Source organism: Botryllus schlosseri, chromosome 4 (assembly GCF_051294905.1).
Source record: "Botryllus schlosseri isolate E-star chromosome 4, Bs_hap1, whole genome shotgun sequence".
Lineage (NCBI taxonomy): Eukaryota > Metazoa > Chordata > Ascidiacea > Stolidobranchia > Styelidae > Botryllus > Botryllus schlosseri.
In genome coordinates, this window is record NC_137239.1 from 23,956,002 (window position 1) to 23,978,800 (window position 22,799).

The 22,799-nt window shown below is 41.4% G+C and overlaps 1 protein-coding gene across 1 annotated transcript; it reads left to right on the plus strand.

Moving 5' to 3' along the window:
• Window positions 1-541: 541 nt before the first annotated feature.
• On the plus strand, window positions 542-17,827 carry LOC145438293 (uncharacterized). The gene is made up of 7 exons (XM_080315684.1): window positions 542-1,740; window positions 6,489-6,724; window positions 10,857-12,951; window positions 14,110-14,311; window positions 14,599-14,820; window positions 15,755-16,404; window positions 16,462-17,827. The coding sequence occupies exons 1-7, from the start codon at window positions 542-544 to the stop codon at window positions 16,685-16,687; spliced, it is 4,830 nt and encodes a 1,609-aa protein (XP_080171810.1). The 3' UTR covers window positions 16,688-17,827.
• The last annotated feature ends 4,972 nt before the right edge of the window (window positions 17,828-22,799 follow it).

The window sequence follows — 22,799 nt, forward strand, 5'->3', positions numbered from 1 at the left end:
TCGTGTAATGGGTATGGATGGCAGGCCCCATCATGTGATTTCACGCCTCTCAGTGTGAGAACCATTGGTATACATGGAGTTAAGACATGCACTTCTAAGCGCAGACACAAGCAACTGAGGTAAAAATAGAATAAGCAGAACGAAGTAAACAAATTACAGTAATCAGCTCCTAGACACCAAGAGGCTTGAGCTACCACCACACATACAACGTATTTCATTTGTTGAAGGGAATTATGACGATGTCAAATTCCAATTTGGCGTTCAAAGGCGTATGTCCAACAACAAAATTACATGTCGATTGACACAACTTTCCCGATAGCGCTTTTATCAAAGCTTGTGCCAAAAGACTGTTTGCTTTACAAACTTACGTGACACGGTCTTACGCTACCGATCACAGCCCTTATCGCGGCAAATTACCTGACGGAGGAATGTCAATATTTGGAGTCAATCTGAACGCTAACTCCGCGAGACAACTTCTCACGTTGCTTACCAGAAAACTCAAACACAACATTTCAATCCGACTGTTTAGGGACAAGACACCATGAGCTATTTGAATTTCCTTTTGCCAGTAATCATAGTAAACTTACTTGGGATTAGTGGTGATATAGTTTCAAGCTTAGATGAAGGCCAGCGCTGTCTGGGGTCGTGTTTATGCTACGACAGCTCCAAGACAGTCAATTGTTCAGGTAGAAACTATGATTATGTGCCGGTAGGGATTCCTGCTGAAACAGCTGTACTTGATCTGAGCGATAATGCAATACAGACGATTACAGCAGATAATCTTGCGAATCTGGATCAAGTCAAAAGCTTGGATTTGAGTTACAATGAGATTAGGGCGCTTGGCGAACAAGCGTTCAGGTCGTTGAAAGAAATGACCGCATTGAAGATAACGCACAATGGCTACAGTTTTGAGATTACTGATGAAACATTCGCGCCTTTGCATGCCCTTCAAGAACTGGATCTTCAATTTACACCTGCTCTGGGTATGCTGGATGGCGTTTTTACCTCTCTTGGAAATCTGACGATTCTGAATATTGACAACACAAATGTATTTCCGAATTCTCTAACTATAAGCAGTTTTCAAGGACTAACCAAGCTGAATGAACTCAGCATAGCGTCTTCGTATCTGTACGAGATTCCAGTGAACGTTATGCAGCCATTCCAGTACACTCTGAAGAAGCTGTCAATGCGATTCAGCAGCAGATTTACTGCTATCGGAGCACAAGACACGCAACAGCCTGATTTTCCTAACTTAGAACAACTTGATTTATCGTACAGCCGCATATCATTGATTGTACCGGGGGCGTTAAACAGACTTCCAAAGCTGAAATATCTGGATCTCACTGGGAATGCTCTGAACGCTATTTCACCAGGAGCATTCAGGGGCCTACCAAATTTGCAAATCTTGGACTTGTCTCAAAACAGTCTTTTGACATTTCCGTTGGGTGCTTTGCAGGCTCTGAGTGAAAGTCTACTAGAACTTCGACTCAGTCGAGCGTATTTTTCCCAAATACGAAACATCACCGGGAATTTCACTGACGATTATTTGCGAAATTTGGAACTTCTTGTCATCGAGAACGGGAATTTAGAAAGCGTGGCCGAAATGTCATTCTTCCAAAGTCTTCGGTCACTGAAGTATCTTAGCTTAGCGGATAACAGGCTGTCAATACTGCCCGGAGGAGCGTTAAGTCACTTGGAAAGTTTGAACACAGCAGATTTTTCTGGGAATCCGATCGCAAGGTAAGACTGCGATTATATGAGCATGACTTTAGCCTGGCGTACAATACGCTATAACTGTATTCAAATTCATGAACCGTCCTCGCACGCTAAATCGTGGTAATGTCCAATTTGCGAAATATTGGCCATTGCAGAATTTCGTGTTCATTTTGTATTCTTGTCTACATCAAGTGGGTTACCAATCGTTAGTTCGCCACTGTTTATTAAAAAATTTCGCAAAATCCGATGCCAGCCACTCAATTAGCGTTGTTTTCAAGACTCCAGTTCCAGGAAGCAAAATAAATCTGATCTCGGATAATCGTGATTACTTTTCCATGTAATTGAATTCATAGTCGACTACCTCCGAGTAGGGCTGGGCAAAATCGAGTACCTGAGTGATTCGATTCTGAATCTCGTATCACGCTTCAAGTCGAGTATTCGAGTCTCACTCATTATGACTAGGGCTGGGCAAAATGATTCGAGTACTCGAATCTGAATCGAGTAGTAATTTTAATGATTCGAGTCGAGTAGTAAAAGACGATTTTTTCGAGTACTGAAATTATACGGTCCTCGCAACTGAAAGTTAATTTACTGGCGAGAATTATAGTTTTGATACTATTTTCCACTGAGGAAGCCGTGAAACCTTGATTGGCCGTGTTTGAGCATACCAGGCACAGTTTCAAGCTACGAACGTTACTGGAAATAACACATTTCCGAAGTCATTATCATCCAAAAAAATTGTTAAGAAGTGCAATGAAATCGGTACGGTCGAAAAAATACCAAAGTACCTTTAATGTGATGGATAACAGGCATTACGTTCTTTGTGGTGGCATAAAAGGTTCATATTTGGACTTCGACATAGTACATCCTATTGTGACGTCATAATGAGTGATACTCGATTACTCGACTCGACTCGAAGCATATTACGTGATTCAGAATCGAATCACTCAGGTACTCGATTTTGCCCAGCCCTAATTATGACGATTGTGCCATGTCAACGTTCAAATATGTACCTTTTATGCCACCGCAAAGAACATAATGCCTGTTATCCGTCAAATTGAAGATACTTTGGTATTTTTGTACCGTTTTCATTGCATTTCTCGACGATGTTGTGGGATGATCAATTAATTGATCATGACTTCGGAAATGTGTTATTTCCAGCCCCGTTCGTATCTTTGTATGTCTCGTATGCTGCGACACGACCAATCGAGGTTTCAAGGCTTCCTCAGTGGAAAATAGTATCAAAACTATAATTATTGTTAGTAAATTAACTTTCTGTTGCGACAGGCGTATAATTTAAGTACTCGGAAAAATCGTCTTTTACTACTCGACTCGAATCATTAAAATTAATACCCGATTCAGATTTGAGTACTCGAATCATTGTGGTCAGGCCTACTTCCGAGTTGCCGTAATCGTTATCTTAATCGAGCGTTTGAGAAGTAGCCTATTCATAATAATGGATTACATTGACGCAGTAACCATTCTATGTCGGCTTGATGTATTGCGAGATGGCGTAGTGGTATAATCCACAGCTACAAAACTGATGTGTTGTGGGTTCAAGTCCGACCGAGGTCGACTCCGGAATTCCTACCTAAGTGTTGGAGGTTAATCTATAGGCTCCTCCTCGACATCTCATCCGCGTAACTGGTGTCTTTGGAAAAGCCTAGTAGTGGGCCGTGCTACAAGTCCCAGGTACGGATTCAAAAATAAATAATATCGGTCTGATGTAAATTTAAAAAAGCAAGCCACAAAAATAAAGAATATCGGCCTGGTGTGAATTAAAAAATCAAGCGACAAAAATGAGGTGGTATGTCATGGAAGGCGATATCGATAGGTCATGTCGTGGTCCGGTAATATTGAGGATGGATTAGTATCCACGGCCTGACCTATCGATCTCGCCTTCCATGACATGCCACCCCATTTTTATCGCTTGCTTTTTTCTATAATATCTATTCCTTTACTTTTCTTTCAGTGTGCAACAGTGCATGCCTACTTTTTACATCGCCTAGGCCAGTGGTTCCCAACCTTTTAACACCCACGTACCATTTCGAGGTTTTATACAGTGCTCGCGTACCACCTACATAAGTTACGCGCACCGAAGGCGGTGAAACAAATTTTTCACCATTTATGACGTAATAATCACGTATTTGACCTATGCGAGGTGTAATAACAAATTTTATTCCATCAGGGGTGGCCAACCTTTTTGCGTTTCACGACCGCATTTCGACCACTCATGTAGCCCACGGCCGCATTCCGGAACATAATAGTCGTAATGAACGAGCTGGACGCCCAATACCCAGGTCAAAGTGTATATGCCCATTTCCGGCGAACTGCAGACTAATCTCTTTAATGATATAGGCTTACTATACGCACCGAAATCGCGAGTGGTCACCGGTAATGGCAAGGGACTGTTCAGAGACGCGCCAAGCGCGAAAATTTTTCCATATTCACCAATGAATTTCGTCATTGATATTAGTAGTTTTACATATTACTATCAAACATTTATCCTAGTAGTTTTACATATTACTATCAAACATTTATCCTTTCTCAGCCAATGTGATCAGATTCACCGATATAGAGTTGATGCAGGGGGTGTTTCCAAAATTTTAGGGCCAGTTATAAATTATGATTTTGTTGCATGCTGTTATTTCTTGACCTCCCATCAGGATTGTCGGTATAGTGAGGAGCACACGATTCCGAGTTGATATTTCTATATGAGGCACATCATTTTCCTCAGCTGTTCGCATCTGTATTGTGGGGCTCTGATTGCAAAGGGCGCTATACTATATTAAAATCTAAAAATGAAGTCACATTAACAAGATTAATTAAAAACTTTCAAGAAATCGGAAGTCAATTCGTAAATTCAATGCATGTCGACGGCCGCCAACACATACTAATTGAATTACGTGTCCACGGCCGCACAAATTTCCCTCTACGGCCGCAGGTTGGCCACTCCTGCATTAGGCAATATCAGCCAGGGTTGATGGGATGCATGGAATTGTTTTTTCACCACCGGTTACAAGATGACAACATAATGAAATACCAACAAAAGTCGATATATTTAATGGGATGGCTGCATTTGTTTATTTTCCATAGCTGGTCGATGCGCGGCATACGTTTGCTCACAGCGCATCGAAATTCATGCAGCATGAGCGCAACAAGTGGGTTTTGTTTCTTCGACTTGCCAGTCATCGGGGATGAAAATCCTTGCTCGCACTCTTACGTAGAAGGGAAAATCAGCAGATGGGGAATAGCGCGAGAAGCTAGCGTCGAGTACGAGGAGGCCATGCTAAGCCAGAAGTTTATTGGAGAACAATCTTCTCGAAATCAACCCCACCTGAAAATAACTCCTTTCGGCTGAAAAAAATCCACTCGCGTACCACCTGAAAGACCTTCGCGTACCACTAGTGGTACGCGTACCACAGGTTGGGAACCACTGGCCTAGGCCAAGGATGGTGTCTGATTCCAAAGACTACTCCCAATCGCTTCGACACCTTACTATATGTTCTGTGTATCGCACAAACAAAGTCATTGCAAAGTCATTCCAGTCTCCTTGGGCAATTTTTTTTTACATGTCAAAATTTGTTAAAATTTTGTCAAAATTGTAGCGTCAGGTAAAAATTTGTCAAAATTTTTCATAACGTCAAAATTTTTTTGACGTCTGCATTTCGTTTGTATCGTAGATTTTGCACTGTCGGGGAACTTATCATTTGATATTTTACAGCTTATAGCCTATTTTAAAGGCCTACCTATGTAAACGGCTAATTGTCTGCTCATTGTGAATCATAAACGGTCAAATAAAACAAGTAGGTAAACATGGTGTTATGGTCAACGTACCGCAATATCCTAACTGAAGAAAGACTTCTGGCGCATTGCATCATTCTTATATTAAGAAGTGCATGATGAAAAATTGTGATGCAGACAACGTTGTCAGAATGAAGCAACACGGTGTGTCGCCAGCAGTGTACGCACAACTTGAGTGTTGTCAGCCAACAACTGCTGCTGTTGAACGTCCTTGGCAAGCTTCTTAGTAAGGACATGCACTTTCTACCCAAGAATGTAGGAAAGTATCTCTCGTTGTACTACAATTTATTTTAATCATTTCTACCATAATACATATTGTAACCACCGGAATTTTCGTAGGGCCAGATTTCGTTAAAATGTTGGTTTTTTTCGTGTAAAAAGTTGCCTGTCTCTAAGCCAAAAACGTTTTTTCAGGCCAAACTACTTCGTTAGGAAAGTCAGTTCCAACCAGAAATGAAGATAAGTGATACAATTTTAACATTACGTGGGAAATCACCTAATTTGCATACGTAAGGTCAAAATTTGGTCAAAATTCAGTTTGTTTAGGTTAAAAAAAGTCAAAATTTTTATTTTTTTAGGTCAAAATATTTTCCCATTTTTAGGTCAAAAAAAACCGCCCTACTCATCACTAGCTAAAATTATATGTCGTTGATTAGTCGAGTTATTATTATTTCCAAAGTCGTGTCAGACCCGAACCCGGCAATCCCGACTTGAATTCCCTCTATATGTGTATCACCATGAGAGTGATATTTTGACCATCAAACTATATCATTAATCCGTTACATTTTATCTATACCTACATTTACATGTATGTAATTAGCAGTATGACGACCTGCGAGGTTTGCGTTTACTTCATGACGAACGTGTAAGAAAAGTAAGGGTTCGGACACACATGATCGTAACATCAGTTAACATCCTCCCTACTATTTGTTGCTGGAACCTCTTTGTATCTCCCAAATACTTTTTAGCATTGCCGAAAATGACATCCCGAAAATGCAGAATCTCCGCCATCTGATATTATCCAGTACCGGCCTCGAAAATATCACCGACGACGCATTCAAGGAGATCGACTTACAAACTATGAAGTTGGATAATAACCTGTTGACTTCGCTATCGCCTGTCGTACTCGGAAATCAAAGGAATCTTACCGGGCTTGATATCAGTAATAATGCATTACAGACTCCGGATGTAATGTGGTTCCGCGGTGAGATATATTATGCATTCTGCTCCTCAATAACATGATAACAGTTATCGAAGATTAGTAGTTAAACCTCGAGATCACTGTGTAGAACGTGGACACGATCTAGTATAGTCGTAATATTGCGAGTCGGGGGTCATCATGTCGGTAAGGCATACCTGAATTTATATATTGGTTTCTATAGGGCCGTAACAGCACTTCGTCAGCCCCCCCCCAAAACTTTGGTCTCGGGCCCCCCATAGGGTTATAGGCCGAACTTCTGGGGGGCTTCGCCCCCCAGACCCCCATCCGGCGATACACTTTTACCGCTATTCATAATATTCATTGGGGGGTTGTTTAGTGAATCAACTTTTGTCGCCTAGGCGCGCGAAGCGCGAGAACTTTCTAGAATTCATGATTTCATCGGTCAGTATGATCGGGAATTGCATATATTGTTATCAATTTTTATCTTCTCTCTACTGACGTAATCAGATTTGACGGTAGAGCTGAGTGAGGTGTGTTTGAAAAGGTAGGACCACTCAATAATGATTAAATATCTTCGGGCGTATACCCGTTGGCAGGAACGAAACAGCATTTCGTCAGGCCTAAAAAAAACGTGGGTCTTGGGCTCCCATAGGGTGATAAAACGACCCCCCCATCACGTTGTTCGCGTTTGTCACGAAATTATCTGTACTGTATTGTGAGCCAGCGTAAAGCGCGAAAATTTTCGATAATTTATGACAAAATCGGTCAATCAGATCGGCGATTGCATATATATTATGCTATCAATTTATTGTCCTCTCTACTCACGTAATTAGATTTACAGGTAGAGCTGAGTGATTTGTCTTGAAAACGGGAGGGCCCGTAAATAAGGATTAAACATCTTCGGGCGGGCGGACCCGTTGATATGACTTCGTTACATGATGTTATTTCGTGACTTCCAGTCTGCTATATCAAAAAATATAGAATCGTCCAAACGTAGGCTTCTAAACTAAGAGACGCACACGATTTCAAATTGGTATTTCTTCACTCGCATAAATTTTTTCCCAGCGGGATGGTATTTGTTCAGATTGCAAAGACAGGAACATTCGGCGCCAGTCATTTAGGCGCCTATGGACAATTAAAGCTATATGTATTTTGTATATATAACGAAGTCTTCGGTCTGCATAAGGGCATAGACCAGTGATTCCCAAGCGCGGCCCCGAGGCCGCATGTGGCCCCCAGATAGCCTTCTTGCGGCCCCCAAAATATATTAAGAAATCGATTTATGACAAAAAATAAAATTTATATTTATAAAATACTCTTGCATGGCTTGGCCTCTGTTGTGAGTATAGACTGCTAACGTTACGTCACTGCCGTTTCAATGCAATGTTCCCTAACTTTCCAGTTGAACGAGCAGTAGCTATAGATATAAATAGGTATTGATAACTTTCAAAACCGGAGGAACATCGTAAAAAAATGGTAAATTTTTCCCACTTCGTGGTCGCTTGACTAAAAAAGAAAAAGAGACTCACCTCCTGGAAAATACAGTTTTTCTTTCACATTAACATGATGGTTGGCTGAAAAAAAGGTCAACTTTCCGGTCCAGCTCCCGAAATAGCCGCCTTAGCGTCCCTACAGTGCTGACTTGATGTATATCAGTCGAATTTGGCCCTATATGTAACCAAAAACCCCAAAAAATAAGACATTTGGGCGTCCTCCGAGGACACCTTAAAACAAAATCAAAAAAGAGGACAAATCATCTTAAAAGAGGACGTATGGTAACCGAATGATAACTAGATGTGCAGCACGTGACTCACGGTTGAATACGCCGAGATGCATACTGCTTAGTAGGCTAAAAGCAGCATAATTGGTAGTCCTATAGTCAGGGCCGTAACTGCCGCACCCCAAACCGGGGAGCCGAGCTGGAAGCGGGCCCAAAACTATTTCGTGAATTAGCATAAATTATAGAGTATTTTTTTAAAATTTATGCAACATTTTCAAAAATTTTTCGCGCTAGGCGCGATTTCAATTCGCCACATATCTTGATTATTGGGTACTCTTCCCCTAGAAAAAATACGCAAGATTTATAGAAATGGGCATATCAGCGCTGGCCATGACCGCACCACAACGTACCAAGGCATATAAAGTTTTAGGCCATGTAACACGTGACTCCAAGAAGTGTGTCAGAACGATCGGCAGCGAGAAAGCCTTGGCCGTAAAGGACTGCTTTTATGCTGACCAAAAACTTCGGAATACCAAAAACTTCGGTATATATACAAAATACATATCGGTTTAATTGTTCATATAGGCGCCTAAATGACTCGCGCCGAATGTTCTTGTCTTGACAATCTGAACCTCACAAGACAAATACCATCCCGCGGGAAAGAAAATTATATGCCAGTGAAGAAATACCAATCGTGTGATCTTTTAGTTTAGTAGGTTTGAGAAATTCTACATTTTTTGATATAGCAGACCGGAGGTCACGAAATAACATCATGTAAAGAAGTCATACCTAGGGGTTCGCCCGCCTGAAGATGCTTAATTTTACGGAGTCTGCAGTTTCAAAGACACCTCTCACTCAGCTCTACCGGTAAATCTGATTACGTGGGCGAAGAGGACAACCATGCAATTCCCGATCTTATTCACCGATTTCGTCATGAATTATCGAAATATTCGCGCGTCGCGCTGTCTCACTAAACAGTACAACTTTAATTTCGTGGCAAAAGCGAACAACGTGATGCGGGATCAGTTTATCACCCTATGGTAGCCTGGGGTCCTGACGAAGTGCTGTTACGTTCCTGCCAACGGGTATACCCCCGGAGATGTTTAATTATGATTGCGGGGGCCTATACCTTTTCAAACACACCTCACTCAGCGCTACCGGTAAATCAGATTACGTGAACAGAGACAGGATGAAAATTGATAGCGATACATGCAATTCCCGATCATATCGACCAATTGAGTCATGAAACCAAAGAAATTTCTCGCGCTTAGCGCGTATAGGCGTAAAAAGCTGATTCACTCAACGGACACCCAATGCCGCAGATAAGTAGCGGTAAACAGCCAGGGCAATAAAACTACTCCGAAATAGCCATGATACGATGACTGTTTGGGTCCGTTTCATAGCCGCAGCATTCGTGCGGCCCCGACCGTGCTCTGAAATTCTAAAGTTGGCCCTCACACCGAAAAAGTTTGGGAACCACTGGCATAGACCTTCTCGGCCAAGCTTTTTTCGCTACCGATCGTTCTGGCACACTTCTTGGAGTCGCATGTTATATGGCCTAAAACTTGATTGTATGTCTTGGTGGGTCGTGGCGCGGTAATGGCCCAATACCCAATAATGCAGAGAAACGGCTACTGGAATTCGCGCGCCGGGCGAAAAAATTTTGAAAAAATTGCTTAAATTTTCAAAAAATACTCTATGATTTATGCTAATTCACGAAATAATTTCGGGCCCCCTTCGAGCTCGGGCCCCCCAATTGGAGGGTTTGGGGTGCGCCAGTTACGGTGCTGGGTTTCTATTCGTTCATTATAATATTATTCATATCCTTTTGGGTGCATGGGGATTGTCGTTTCGTTTTTGTTTTGCAGCAAGGGAAATAGTTATGCTTACTTATCGGCTATATTTTTCAAGTTATACTAAGTTACAAAACATTTCAAAATATTTCCAACTCAGTAACTGCGAATGATTTGGCGGGCAGATCAAAATAGATATGGTAATTAATGTAAAAGGGCCGGTGACGGGCGTCAAAATGCATTAACGAAGGCGTGACGGAAACCGAAGACCCGGCATGCTGGAATATAGCCACTTCATTCAAATTGAAGGCTGTAGATTGAAATAAATATTTTCGTTATTCATGGCGATGAGATTCTGTTCGATAAATCTTTGTCAAAATTCGTCCATTCTACTTGATGGTCACCTTTCGATGGATCTAATCATTCGACGACATATTTCAAGATTGCTGATGACTTGTACAATACGTAATATTTTTATAATATTTTTAATTCGATACATAATACTTTATCTAATTAATATTTGGAGCGTATAATATGCTAGGATTGTAATGTGTGGTTTTGAAAGCCAATTTTATTCATTTGATCATTTGAACTTCATAGTACGTGTAGACGTGGAATGTTCATGTTCAAAAGGCTTATTCAAAATCTATCTTCGTCTCAGATAAGCCACTGGATGAAGTGCTTCTTAGCGGAAATCCGTGGAATTGTGATTGCGATATGACAGAATACTACCAATGGAGCACGTCGGAGGGATATCTTGAAATCGATAACATCGACACTATCGTATGCGATCAGCCCAGGAGCCTCAAGGGATACCCCTTACCTCTGTTACAAGAAAATGACTTTACCTGTGAAGTTGGCGAGTGTCCTTCTACTTGCATATGCACCGACCCGTCATTATCCAGAGGCAAGCCAACAATTGGGTCGTCAGTTGATTTACTTGAACCCTGGATTGAACATATGATAACAAGAGCGGAGAACTTTAATAGTATCCGAGAAAAGCGTGTAAATCCAATACATGAAATGTCCCACAGTCTTGCAAGAGTTACCCCGTACGCCACTGCAGCAACTACGGACTGCACGGGATCTGGATTAACTCAGATGCCCAAAGTACCTAACGTGACTGAATATATAAACGTGGCCCAGAATTCAATAACACACATTCGCGCTGTTGATATATCTTTTTTCACTGAACTTCAAACATTCATTGCAAGCGACAATGAAATCGTAACGATCGAAAATGGATCTTTTGACGGATTGATTGCTATGGAGATCATGTATCTAAATAAGAACAAAGTATCGCAATTAGACGCTTCGTTATTCTCCGAAATGGTGCTGCTGCGCGAACTAAGAATAGATGATAATGCCATCGATACCGTCAACCAGCTTGCGTTTTCTGGCTTGTCGGCTTTGGAAATCCTGGACCTGTCTATAAATCAGATATCGTCGCTCGAATCTGGGATATTCGCAGGTCTGGCGAATTTAAAATACTTGAATCTGGCTTCTAATACGATATCGAGCATAGAAAAAGACACTTTTCAGGATTTGGAAAAGTTGCAATATCTGTATTTGCACGGGAACAATTTACAAACTTTATCGTCGGACTTGGTCCAGTCGAATCCGAATTTGGAGTATCTCGAGTTGAGTGAGAATTTTTTCGGAACGATACCCGAGAATTTTCTTATTTCCGAATCGTTGACATTTCTAAAGATGGAATACGGGTATAATCCGATCTTGGAAAACAGCTCCTTCAGCGGTCTTCCGAGCCTGAAAATCTTGCATTTGAGAGGCGGATATATATCCAAGATAGAAGACAATGCTTTCGACGTAATCGGGGAGAGTAAATTGCAAACTTTGGATTTAACCGACAACTATCTTTCAGACATTCCCGTGGTAGCTTTTTCTGAACTCTCGAATTTAGAGAGTTTGGGTTTGGGCGGAAATCAAATCGCTTCGATTCCGAACTGGTCAAATACCGAACAGCTGCTTCCGAAGTTGACAACACTGTATTTGTCCCGAAACCCGGGCATTACCGACATACCGTACGGTACCTTTATGTCTGATTTAATGAACTTAACGGCGCTAGTGATCAACGACTGCCAACTGAGTGCGATGCCCACAGGAGCTCTCTCAGACACCAACTTGCAATACTTGATAATTGACAATAACCCTATCACAGATATTGATAGTGACTTATCTTTACTGCCTAAATTGAAGGATATACAGTTCAGCAGCGCGTACGCCTTGCAAACTGTATCGAACGCAGCATTTCGTGGCATTCCTGGTTTGGAAAGGTTGATTCTTTCAGACGGTCTTGTAACGGATATTCCGGCAGACGCCTTTCAAGATTTGACAAACTTGGAAGTCGTTGATCTATCGAACAATCGTCTAACGGTACCACGCCCAGAATGGTTTTCTGACGTAAACCCAGAGAAAGTTAAGTCAATATTATTATACGGTAATCCGTGGGTGTGTGATTGCGACACTAACACCTACCAGGAGTGGTTAGTAAACGATGACGACAAACCGGACATCCGTTTTTTGGATATCACGTGCGCCTCACCTCAAATGCAAAAGGACTTGGCCATATCGGAAGTCCTGTTTGATGAGGTCTGCGTTTCGAATACTACCAACGCTCCGAGCCCGTCGCCAACCAGCACAGCTCCGACACCCAGCGAGGAATGCGTAAAGTGTACATATGACTCGAACACGAAGAGCGGCAATTGTTCCTATGCAGAGCTACAGTTTGTACCAACGTAGGTTTCTTATAATTATTATCCAAAACCTCGATTCCAATGTGTATATAATGGACCGCATATAGGTGTGCAGACTGTATTGGTACACCTATATAGGCCTACTTATACACTATGGTCACATCGTGATTAAAACTTGCTATCATCATCAATCTGGTAGGCTACCACATCTTCCGCATGGATCCGCTACTGCAGCAACAATTGGCTGCGAATTGCATAGGCCAAGAAATGCCACGCAATAACTCTATGGGTGCTGGAGCATTATCTAGATCAGTGGTTCTCAACCTTTTTGTCCTCGCGGACCTGTAAGACTTCAAAACAAGTTTTGCAGACCAGTGAATTTTGTTACAATGCAACTCAGCGTGACATTGGAAAGTTCATTTAATGCTGTCTTTTTTATTGAAGATATTTCTATGTGGTTCTATTGAAGTTTCTGCAAGGTGAAGCAGCACTAAAACTTAATCAGGAAAATTCGAATATTCTGTATCATTTGAAAGAAATGTGACTTTATTGTTTGCTATTGCCAAGTGTCGGAAACTTCGATTAAAAGTCTCCGCAGCTGTCACCTATAACTAACCCGAAATGAGTTGATACTTTCAAATGGTTCCTCATAAGACGTGCGCCTAAAGTATACGATGAACTCTCTATTATTACAGCATGCAGAAAAATTCTTTTCCAAATTCTAAAACAATTTAAAACTTTGTATTTTTTTCCTCAATTAATCCACAAGCTTCCAAGCTCTTGCATTTTGAAATTGAGATATAAAATTCAAATATGTTTGGCGGACCGGCGGGAAACTTGCCACGGACCGGCGGTTGAGAAGCACTGACCTAGATTGCTGGCCGTGAGCCGGTACAGGAATGGACTTACAGTGTCCTTGATATCGGCATCACAGAAATACCCTGCGCCGTCCTGGGACCAGGAATCTAGATTGTGAATCTGGATAGTGGGCCTCACGTTCATGGGCTATATCATCTGCCAATAAAAGTCAGACACTTGTCACACCCGAACTATGCTTTTTAGATCATGTTTTGATCATGCCTGCAGCCTTTCGTAGTCACGTTTTCCTTTCATCGATTCGTCCTCAAACTTCAAATCCAAGTCCGACTCTCCTATTAGTGTGCGCCACCTAGCTGCAAATTATAGAAAAATTCGTTTCAGAGGCTGTTTTGCTTCCGACATTGAAAAGCTCGATCTTTCCGGCAACTCTATCACGGAAATTCGTTCAGGCGATTTGGCCAACATGAGAAAGCTGCTCGACCTCAATCTCGCCAAAAATAGTATTGAACAGATTCCCGGAGAGGTCTTTATGGATTTACCCGAACTGAGCGTTGTAGATCTGTCATCGAATCTGCTGAATGAGGTTTGCTTATGATCATTCGCGTCTACTCTAGCTATGCGTTCGTTGATGCATGCATCTTACAACGTTATATTGTTGATGAAGGTAATATACTATAATATTTTTAAAGTAATCGAGTCAGGGTTGAATGATATCCGAAATTCATTCTCTAGTAATGGTATCTACGCCAGGTCTGCATTTGTATTCAAAGTCTGAACCGGATGAATTTCTTTATGGAGTACTGCGGATGATGACATCTTTATCTTAACACTTTTGCAAAAAAATTTAGAACTGCAATATTATATTTTCAGATCCCGTCTGCTGCGTTGAGCTGGCTTAGTACCTCTCTCTTGGTGCTAAAGCTTGACAATCAACGAATAAGTAGTCTTCCGGCGGAATCGTTTCTTCTATCCAGCTTGGTCGAATTATCGATTACTGATATCAGAAGTAGCGATATTCTTCCTGTGACGATAGAGGATTTCGCATTTGAGAAATTGCAATCACTAAAAAGGCTTGACCTATCCAAAAATGCGGTATGTATAGGCATAATTCTATTGAAAAAATACGTCTGACGGTATACACAAGTAAAAGTAGAGATTACAAGAATTCCGGGAATTAACTTTAGAACTACTTCAAGAATCAGACCAAAGGGTTGAGGAGTACCCAAGTAACTTTTAAAAGCGGTTTGAAATGTCTAATCAACCATCTACTATAGTTTTAGCAAAATCGCAATATGCATGTCCTTGGTATGTCCTTTCGAAAGTATATTCCATGATCGTGTTAAAATGAAGCTAATCGGTCCATTAATCGTTTTCTAATGGACGAGGTTTGAGATTGAAATGTAATAATTTCGATAATATTGGCATGCTTTTTTACAAAATTTTCCATTGATTGAACTGATTCCGTCTCCCTCGTATCAAGGATAAGCAACGAACCCTGCGGTACGTGATGGGACATTGCGTGGTTAACGTGACATTTATACATTGTGACGTAGTCGCGAGTCGGCCTACATTAGGCTACGTAAAAATATAATGGTGACGTCATACCAACAATGAAAAATTGCCACCAGTGCGTTCGCGGGCTAGGCACAAAGATTCGAGTGCCCGAATCCGGAACGAGCAATAATTGTAATGATTCGAGTCGAGGTAGTTAAATAGAATCTTTTTCACGAAAATAATACTTTCAATACTTTCGACACCGTAGAAGCCTTAAAACTTCGATTGGCCGTATCGGAGCAGTACAAAGCTATTCACGTTATTGGAAATAACATTTCTATGAAGTCGCAATCGACCCACACCATTATTGATAAGTGCAATGCAATTGGTATGCCGAATTACCTTTATTATGTTCCAGAAAGGCATATTGTTTTCTAGTCGCATAAAAGGAACATATTTTAGCACTCCGCATCAATTTCATTCATCAACATCAAGTCCGGTGACGTGAATTAGTTATTGTAATATTTCTCAGATAGGCGCGCCCGGAAAGAACGCCTTAACTGGACTGCACGAACTTACTCATCTAAATATGACTGCTAACGGACTCTCCGACTTCCCATATACCGCAATGTGGAGGATACCCAAATTAACAGAACTCATTCTGGACAATAACTCGATACGCGCCTTACTTGCATCGACCGTGCCGATATTGGAGTCTTTGGAACGCTTCTCAATTCGCAACAACAGTTTGGCGTCAATCGCCGACAGTAATTTTCTGCGTTATTGCGGTAATCTACGAGAGCTGGATTTCGGTGTCAACCCGTTAACGAAGATCCCAACGTACGCCCTGACAAACAAGCCCAAACTCGCCAACGTGTGGTTGGATTTCTCGCTAATTACGGCGGTGAACTATTGCGAATTACCCGCGACAATTAGCGGAGTTGTTAATATTGCGAATTCCCGCATCACTACCATCGAGGAAAACGCTTTCGCGAATTTGCATCAACTAACGGAGATTTTACTCAACGACAATTCCATTACGTTCGTAGCAGATAACGCGTATTCAAATTCAGGAGCAAAATTTATAGATATGTCCAACAATCAACTGGAGTATATCTCGTGCGGTTGGGTTGACGGCTTTTCGGATCAGCGCAACGTATCGATTAACTTGGAAGATAATGAGTAAGCTTTCGCGCGACTTTGTCTTTGGATATTGTCGCTTACCTTTATTCTGTTTAGATTTGACTGCACTTGTGGAATGGCTGGCTATAGAGGATATATTGGCGCGCAAAGCTACCCGTCTCACGTGACTGTGGAGGGAGACGTGTGCTCCAGCCCTGAGGAATTCAAGGGATGGGATGTTGAATCTGTGGAATTGGATCGAATGTTGGACTACTGCGATGAAAGCAGCGCGTCGCCCAATTACTGTGGATTAAGTCCTATGCGGATAAAGCGACGCCCGTAAATATTCATACTGCGTTCTGTGTTAATTACACTTGCAGTTTTGCTTATATTTATTGTCTTCGTATCGTTCATGGACTGCTCGTAACAACCGAGCGTACACGTCGGTCGTCGGGGTCCCTAAACCGAGCTACTCGTACCGTTAGGAGTGCGCGATAGAATTTTGCGGGGTTACGAAAGCAGACCGATTTTTCTGGCCCGTGACAATTTTTTTTGCGACAGCGATTTTCACGTTTCGGTGAAGAGCGTATGGTTAAAGAGTTTGAGCTTAACTCATGCAGCGTTTATTAAGGGTGGCGCCACCGTGCTATTTACATTGCAATACGACGGTATTCGTCTCATGTACATTACCTGTAGTGAATTTCAGTTTCATTACTGCCTCGGTGATGGGAATGATGGGGGCCTACGTTACCTTAGGCTTATATCTCGGGGTCGTTCTGCCAGAACCATAGTGCCATCTGCTTATTACGAAGGTTACTTGGCTATCGCTATTGGAATCTTCCGTGTTTGCTTATACATTGTACCATGATAAGCAGGCTATAGTTGGTGACATTACATTTACGTGTGTGCCTTTCCAAAACAGGTTTAGACGCGGTATTGCGTCAAGCTCATCCATCGCAATGAAATATTGTTGAAGAGTGTAAATACGCAGTACTTTGGTGTGTTTTGTGTTCCAATTGCGTACCCGTTATGCAATATTATTTTGCGGGAGTGCACGATCATGCAGTGGGGGTGAACTATTGAAAAAAGTCTGGGAATCCTTGTATATACGTGAAAGATATCCGATAGCTCTCTCGCATTCATTTTAATGATTGACTTCGAAAAAGTCGCCAAGCGCCAATGTGACGCCGATTTCAAGATTCAAGGTAGAATCGATCAATCTACTCCATGCAGGAAATAATACAAGTGTCGTAGACGATAGGGAAAGGTTACAGCATGGAAGATAATGTTTTGTATCATGGCTCTTATATGTCTTTGTTGGTACTATTTCACTGCGAAATTTACGATTTGTGTTTTATCAAATACAGCTTGTCATGTCGTCATGTCATATAGTCTGCATATTGGATTTATTCTAAATCTGGTAATTTCCACTGCCGATGATTCTTGACATGATATAATAAATCGCTTCCCGCCTCACCCAAAATGAAGGAATTCAGTTCTTCGGAATGTTGCAAATAGTATTTAGGTCGATGTTGCTGTGACTGGCTCCGCTGATATTTAAGTATCTGATCAAGTTCGATGTGAAGTCACAAAATCATAATATTGTAAGCTTAGTGCAAATTGGGTATGAGCAGTGGACGTCAGTAACGAAATAGCTCTACTTTTTGGTGGTACTCAAGTACGGGGTACGTTTGAAACTACTTACTCGAATACGTATTTGATCTTAATTTTCTATTTCTACCTAAAGTAGTTATGAGATGACTGAAATAGCTACTTCTACTTTCAATTGAGCAAAATGAACGCCGTTTCTTCCATTTCTGCTTGAGTTGCAACGTTGACTACATTGACTACATTGGAGATGCGTACATTCGTTGCACAACTCTATACATTCCTGTCGCCGACTCAAAACTGTTCAAGGGACATACTTTTCAAGCTTCGTAGAGGCTGGGAGCCGCATGAATGCAATATCGAGACAGAATAGGCCATCAGATTCGCCAGTTGCACTCGGATATGAATTAGTTCTCTTCCCACTTTGCCTGAAATATCCTGTTCTCGTCTGATTTTGTTTTGGGTATAATGCGAACGCATCGATGAGAAAATCAAGAGCAATACGTGAATTCCATACTTCAATTCACTTGACGCGCGTATACGGCGTACGAGGAAGACACGATAGATTTTGTAGGCGTCTCGGTCATTGCATGTGTCTGGGCCATTGTCACGTCACCGCAATATGCGCAATGCTTAATTGCGTATTCATATCAGCTGATTCTCCTTCATGAGAATGCTATTTTCGTCGCCAAGGCCGTTTCAGTTAGTAAAAAATAGTGCTGCTGCGCACAGAAGAATAGCTTATTTTGAGCAACAAGAACATTTGAAGCTGGAAGTTATTTCATCATGTAAGAAGTCTTTACTAAACGTTCTTCCCAAATGTTAAATCAGATCGCGGATCGCAAAATATGATCTATAGCGGGTCCCGTGACCCCTGCCATAGAGATTTACTAACTGTAGCCGAACAACAAATACGACTGAAGTACAATTTCGAAACAGGTTGAAAGGTCACACAGAAAAAAAAACATTTTATTGCACACTGTAATAATACTACCGTGCATGACATCATCAATTGTGTATAGAAGCTACTAAACAAATATTTAATAAAACCCGAAAGACAATACTGGTCGGGATTGGCCTCTGGAGTTGCGACCCCTCATTCTCTGAACGCTGATGCTGTAGCATATTTTTCATTTTGAGCATGTAAGATACAATGTACTTGTTTTAAGGTCAGTAGTGATATTCCTCTCCGCTCACTTCTGTGGAAAATTACGCCCTGATCGCTTCGTGATACTGATAAGGCAGCAGATCACTGCTTATATTCTATTATTGACTCTGTTGTTTATGGTCTATTCCACCCGATGTTTGCTATTTGCGGTTGTTGAGAAACGCAGCTGTGAGCTAATGGTTAACTGAGTCGTGTAGAACTGATCTATTCGGAGCGAGATTGTTGCGAATATGCTATTGGCAACGCGTTAGGTGGAAGCGGTCGAGGACATGACAGGTGAAACAACGCATTCAGGGCAGCTTATCAGCACATTGTCCCAAAGGACTACTACATGGTCTGCCGCTTCTGACGCAGCACGGTTGCATTGGTATGATGTAATCGGCGAGATAATTATCATTATATGTTGTTTAGCATTGATTATTGCTTTGTTCAAATGCATGAAAGAAATCTTGTCTGATTGCACAATTTGTGAATCGTATCCAAGCAGAGAAACGCAGCAGCCTGCCAGTAGCGGAAGCATGGATGAGCGCAACGCCGGTACAGAATTGCCACCCAGATATTCCACGTCTGAGTTAGACAATGTTTTCATTCCGGAAGTGGATATAAACGCCACAGGTCGTCGAGAGAATCAGGAAGAATCTAACTCAATCTCAGGTGACAAACTTCCAACTTATTCCGAAGTAGTTCGTGAAGGAGTGTGGCATCAAAATTCCTGTTTCGCGAACGATAATGGGAGTGACAACAATGTCAGGCTATCTGATGAGGACGGACTTTCTTCCCCACCTCCATATCAACCGCCAAATATGTGTTAATAATACATCTGATATCTGACTACTGAGGGCACCCTGTGTGGTGATTTGTCTCCAAATTGTTGCGCACGAGTCTTCGTCATCAATCTACTGCTGGTACCCGAAGCGGTCGAAAATGGTGAATTCTGAAAGGGACAGTATACATAGATGTCATTACAATCCGAGGAGGTTTTTTGTTTGGCAGTGTGTACGTGTATAAGTAGACTACGCATGCTGCTCTCAGTAAATACCCGTCGTTTAAGTATAGTGCTTGGGATTATATTACTGTCCTTTTATGTGTTATTCACTATACGTTGGGGATTTTCTTATAAAACCGAATTGACAATATCACAGGTCGAGGATAATGTGTGATATCAATCGATCATAGTTCTGGATATTATTATCTCTATCACATGTCACTCATAAAAGAACGCGTGACTGTATAGATGCGACTTTGCAATATTTTACTGATTTATTACCCTCTGCCCGATAGTGCTTTTCATGGTGTCTATGTTTAGATAACGTTTGAGGTGTGAAGATGTCAGTGCTATAAGTATTTACCAATATAAATATGTATTGGTCATTTACTCTTTGGGCCTGTTTTTTCGTCATATCCATACAATGTGCACTGTGCACTATGACTGCACCAATCACGATTCTATATTTGCTGGTCTCGTTATACCTCGTTGATGATAAGCCACTAAGTATTAATATTTGCAATTCTCTTCTTTCCAACACTGTGTAACTTGTTATTGATATTTCTCTGTGAATTAAACCTGTCGCATGGACGTGTGTATCGAATAAACGGTGCCACAGCGGGCATATAGATTTAAAGGATAACCGTTAACTCACCCTTATTACATATAATGATTGACTCTGAAGTTACGAAGAGAGTGAAGCCCTATAATGTAACGTCGATTTTACGGTCCAGTGCAGTTCAATCAACGTCATGCCAGAAATATAATGCATGTGTCGCAGTCAATAGGGAAAGGTCACAGTGAGAACGTCATGGCTGTGTATTATGTAGGGTTACCATGTGCCCTCCTTATTCAGGAAATCGGAAATGTCCTCTGATGACGCCTAAATGTTCTCCTGTTTGGGAATTCACCCTCCTTTATAGCTTTGACAGCCAGTCCACTATCCAGGCACAACTAACAAACGCCATAAATGACGCGAAATCTGTAATGTGTAGCAGGACTGGAGAATAACATTTTTTTAGTCAACACACGAGGATTTACCGTACAGATTTTTGAATCAGCACTTTTCTAATCCGGTAATCTACCTTTCGTGATTTTTAACAATAAGTGTCCTCCTCCGGATCCCAAAATAAGTTGGTATTATATGACTCTTCTTATTTGACTTAGTTTTCGCTGTTTCACTGCGAAATTCACCATCTGTGTTTTTATTTTCAAATACTCATTTCCAAGTCATAGTCTGCCATTTTGTAATTATTAGGGATGGTGTGGACGTGAGGCACGTTCGTGTTCTGTGTGTGAACCTCAGAAATCTAGAGGTTCTCGTTCACAAACGAACCTTGGTAGGTTGTCGCTGGCAGCATAAGAAAATCAACACTTAACGATCATGCACCATCACAATCTCAAAAATTTCACTTGCTTTGTTACAAAAGTTTGCTCGAAATATCAAGCTTTCCGTTTGTGAATATTTAATGACTCTCTGCTGTGAGCTTGACCCGCAATCACAAAACATCAAGAGCGAAATACACAAGTCAGCAAATAATGCTTATTCAACCAATCAATCAGATTGATATCGTTGTCCGATGTGAAAAATCAAGCTGGCGTACGGGGTCAATCTTGACTTCATATATTTACTGTATCATAAAAACCAAAACCGTGGGAATGGGGTGTTGGCTACTGCTGCATAACTTTTTAATATCGGTAGCAAGTATAGAAACCCGTTTTACACTATGCTCAATATCAACGTAGCAATACTCAGACGCCGAATACATTGTCCGGTCCGGCCTAGACCGTTAAGGTGTAAACATATATTCCCTTGCGACTCTTCGTCGAAGTTGTTGGCAAAGCGACAAAAGATTTTGGTTTTATGGGATTATTATATCAGTTGATACATGTACCGACGTTTAAAACGTCAATATGTACTTCAGCATTGTGGCGTTATGTGGCCCGAGTCGTCGCTAGGTATCGTGTACATTATTATAGTTATCACTTTACCGGAATGTAGGGTTGGAATTAGAAATATGACGTCACGTGACGTCACGAGGTTCACGTTCGCGTTCACACTGAACCTTTCAAAAACGTTCGCGTTCACACGAACCTGAACCTTTCAGAGGTTCACACCATCCCTAGTAATTATTTTAAATCTCCTTATTTCCCATGTCGATATATATCTCTTTGATATGATATAAATTGGTCCCTGACGTAGTATCTACGCAGTATGTTGATGTTGCTCTGACTGGCTCCGATGTTATTAAGGTATCTGATAAAGTTCGATGTGATGTCATGAAATCGTATCTAATCCCAAATAATGCAAGTTGGAGATGCGAAGTGGTGGTCTGGTCCGTAACGAAATACATCTGCTTTTCCGAAGTAATTGAGAATATGTTTTGCCGACTTGCACTACTTTCTCCAGTAGTTATGCTTTAACACTATATTTCCATGGCACTTCTACCGAACATTTCTTTTGGCAAAACTACATACATCTTAAATTTTGAATTTTCGAAAGTAGAACGCACTTTGGGAAAGCTTACATATAACTCTAATGAGTAAAACATTTATGACGATTGGGCGAAAGAGCCCAGCATCAATCGTTCCAATTAAAGAACCCCACCAACCTGAAGCCGACAACGGCATCGGTTACGCCAGTGGTTCTTACGGTATGGGTCGCAAAGAGTATAAATTTTGGTCGTGACGGCA

What these genes read in the sequence shown, in the direction of transcription:
- LOC145438293 (XM_080315684.1), top strand. Translation starts at nt 542, where the DNA reads ATGAGCTATTTGAATTTCCTTTTGCCAGTAATCATAGTAAACTTACTT. An exon ending in GAGCTACAGTTTGTACCAAC is followed by an intron (nt 12,952 to 14,109) that starts GTAGGTTTCTTA and finishes AATTCGTTTCAG; the next exon opens with AGGCTGTTTTGCTTCCGACA. An exon ending in TTGACCTATCCAAAAATGCG is followed by an intron (nt 14,821 to 15,754) that starts GTATGTATAGGC and finishes AATATTTCTCAG; the next exon opens with ATAGGCGCGCCCGGAAAGAA.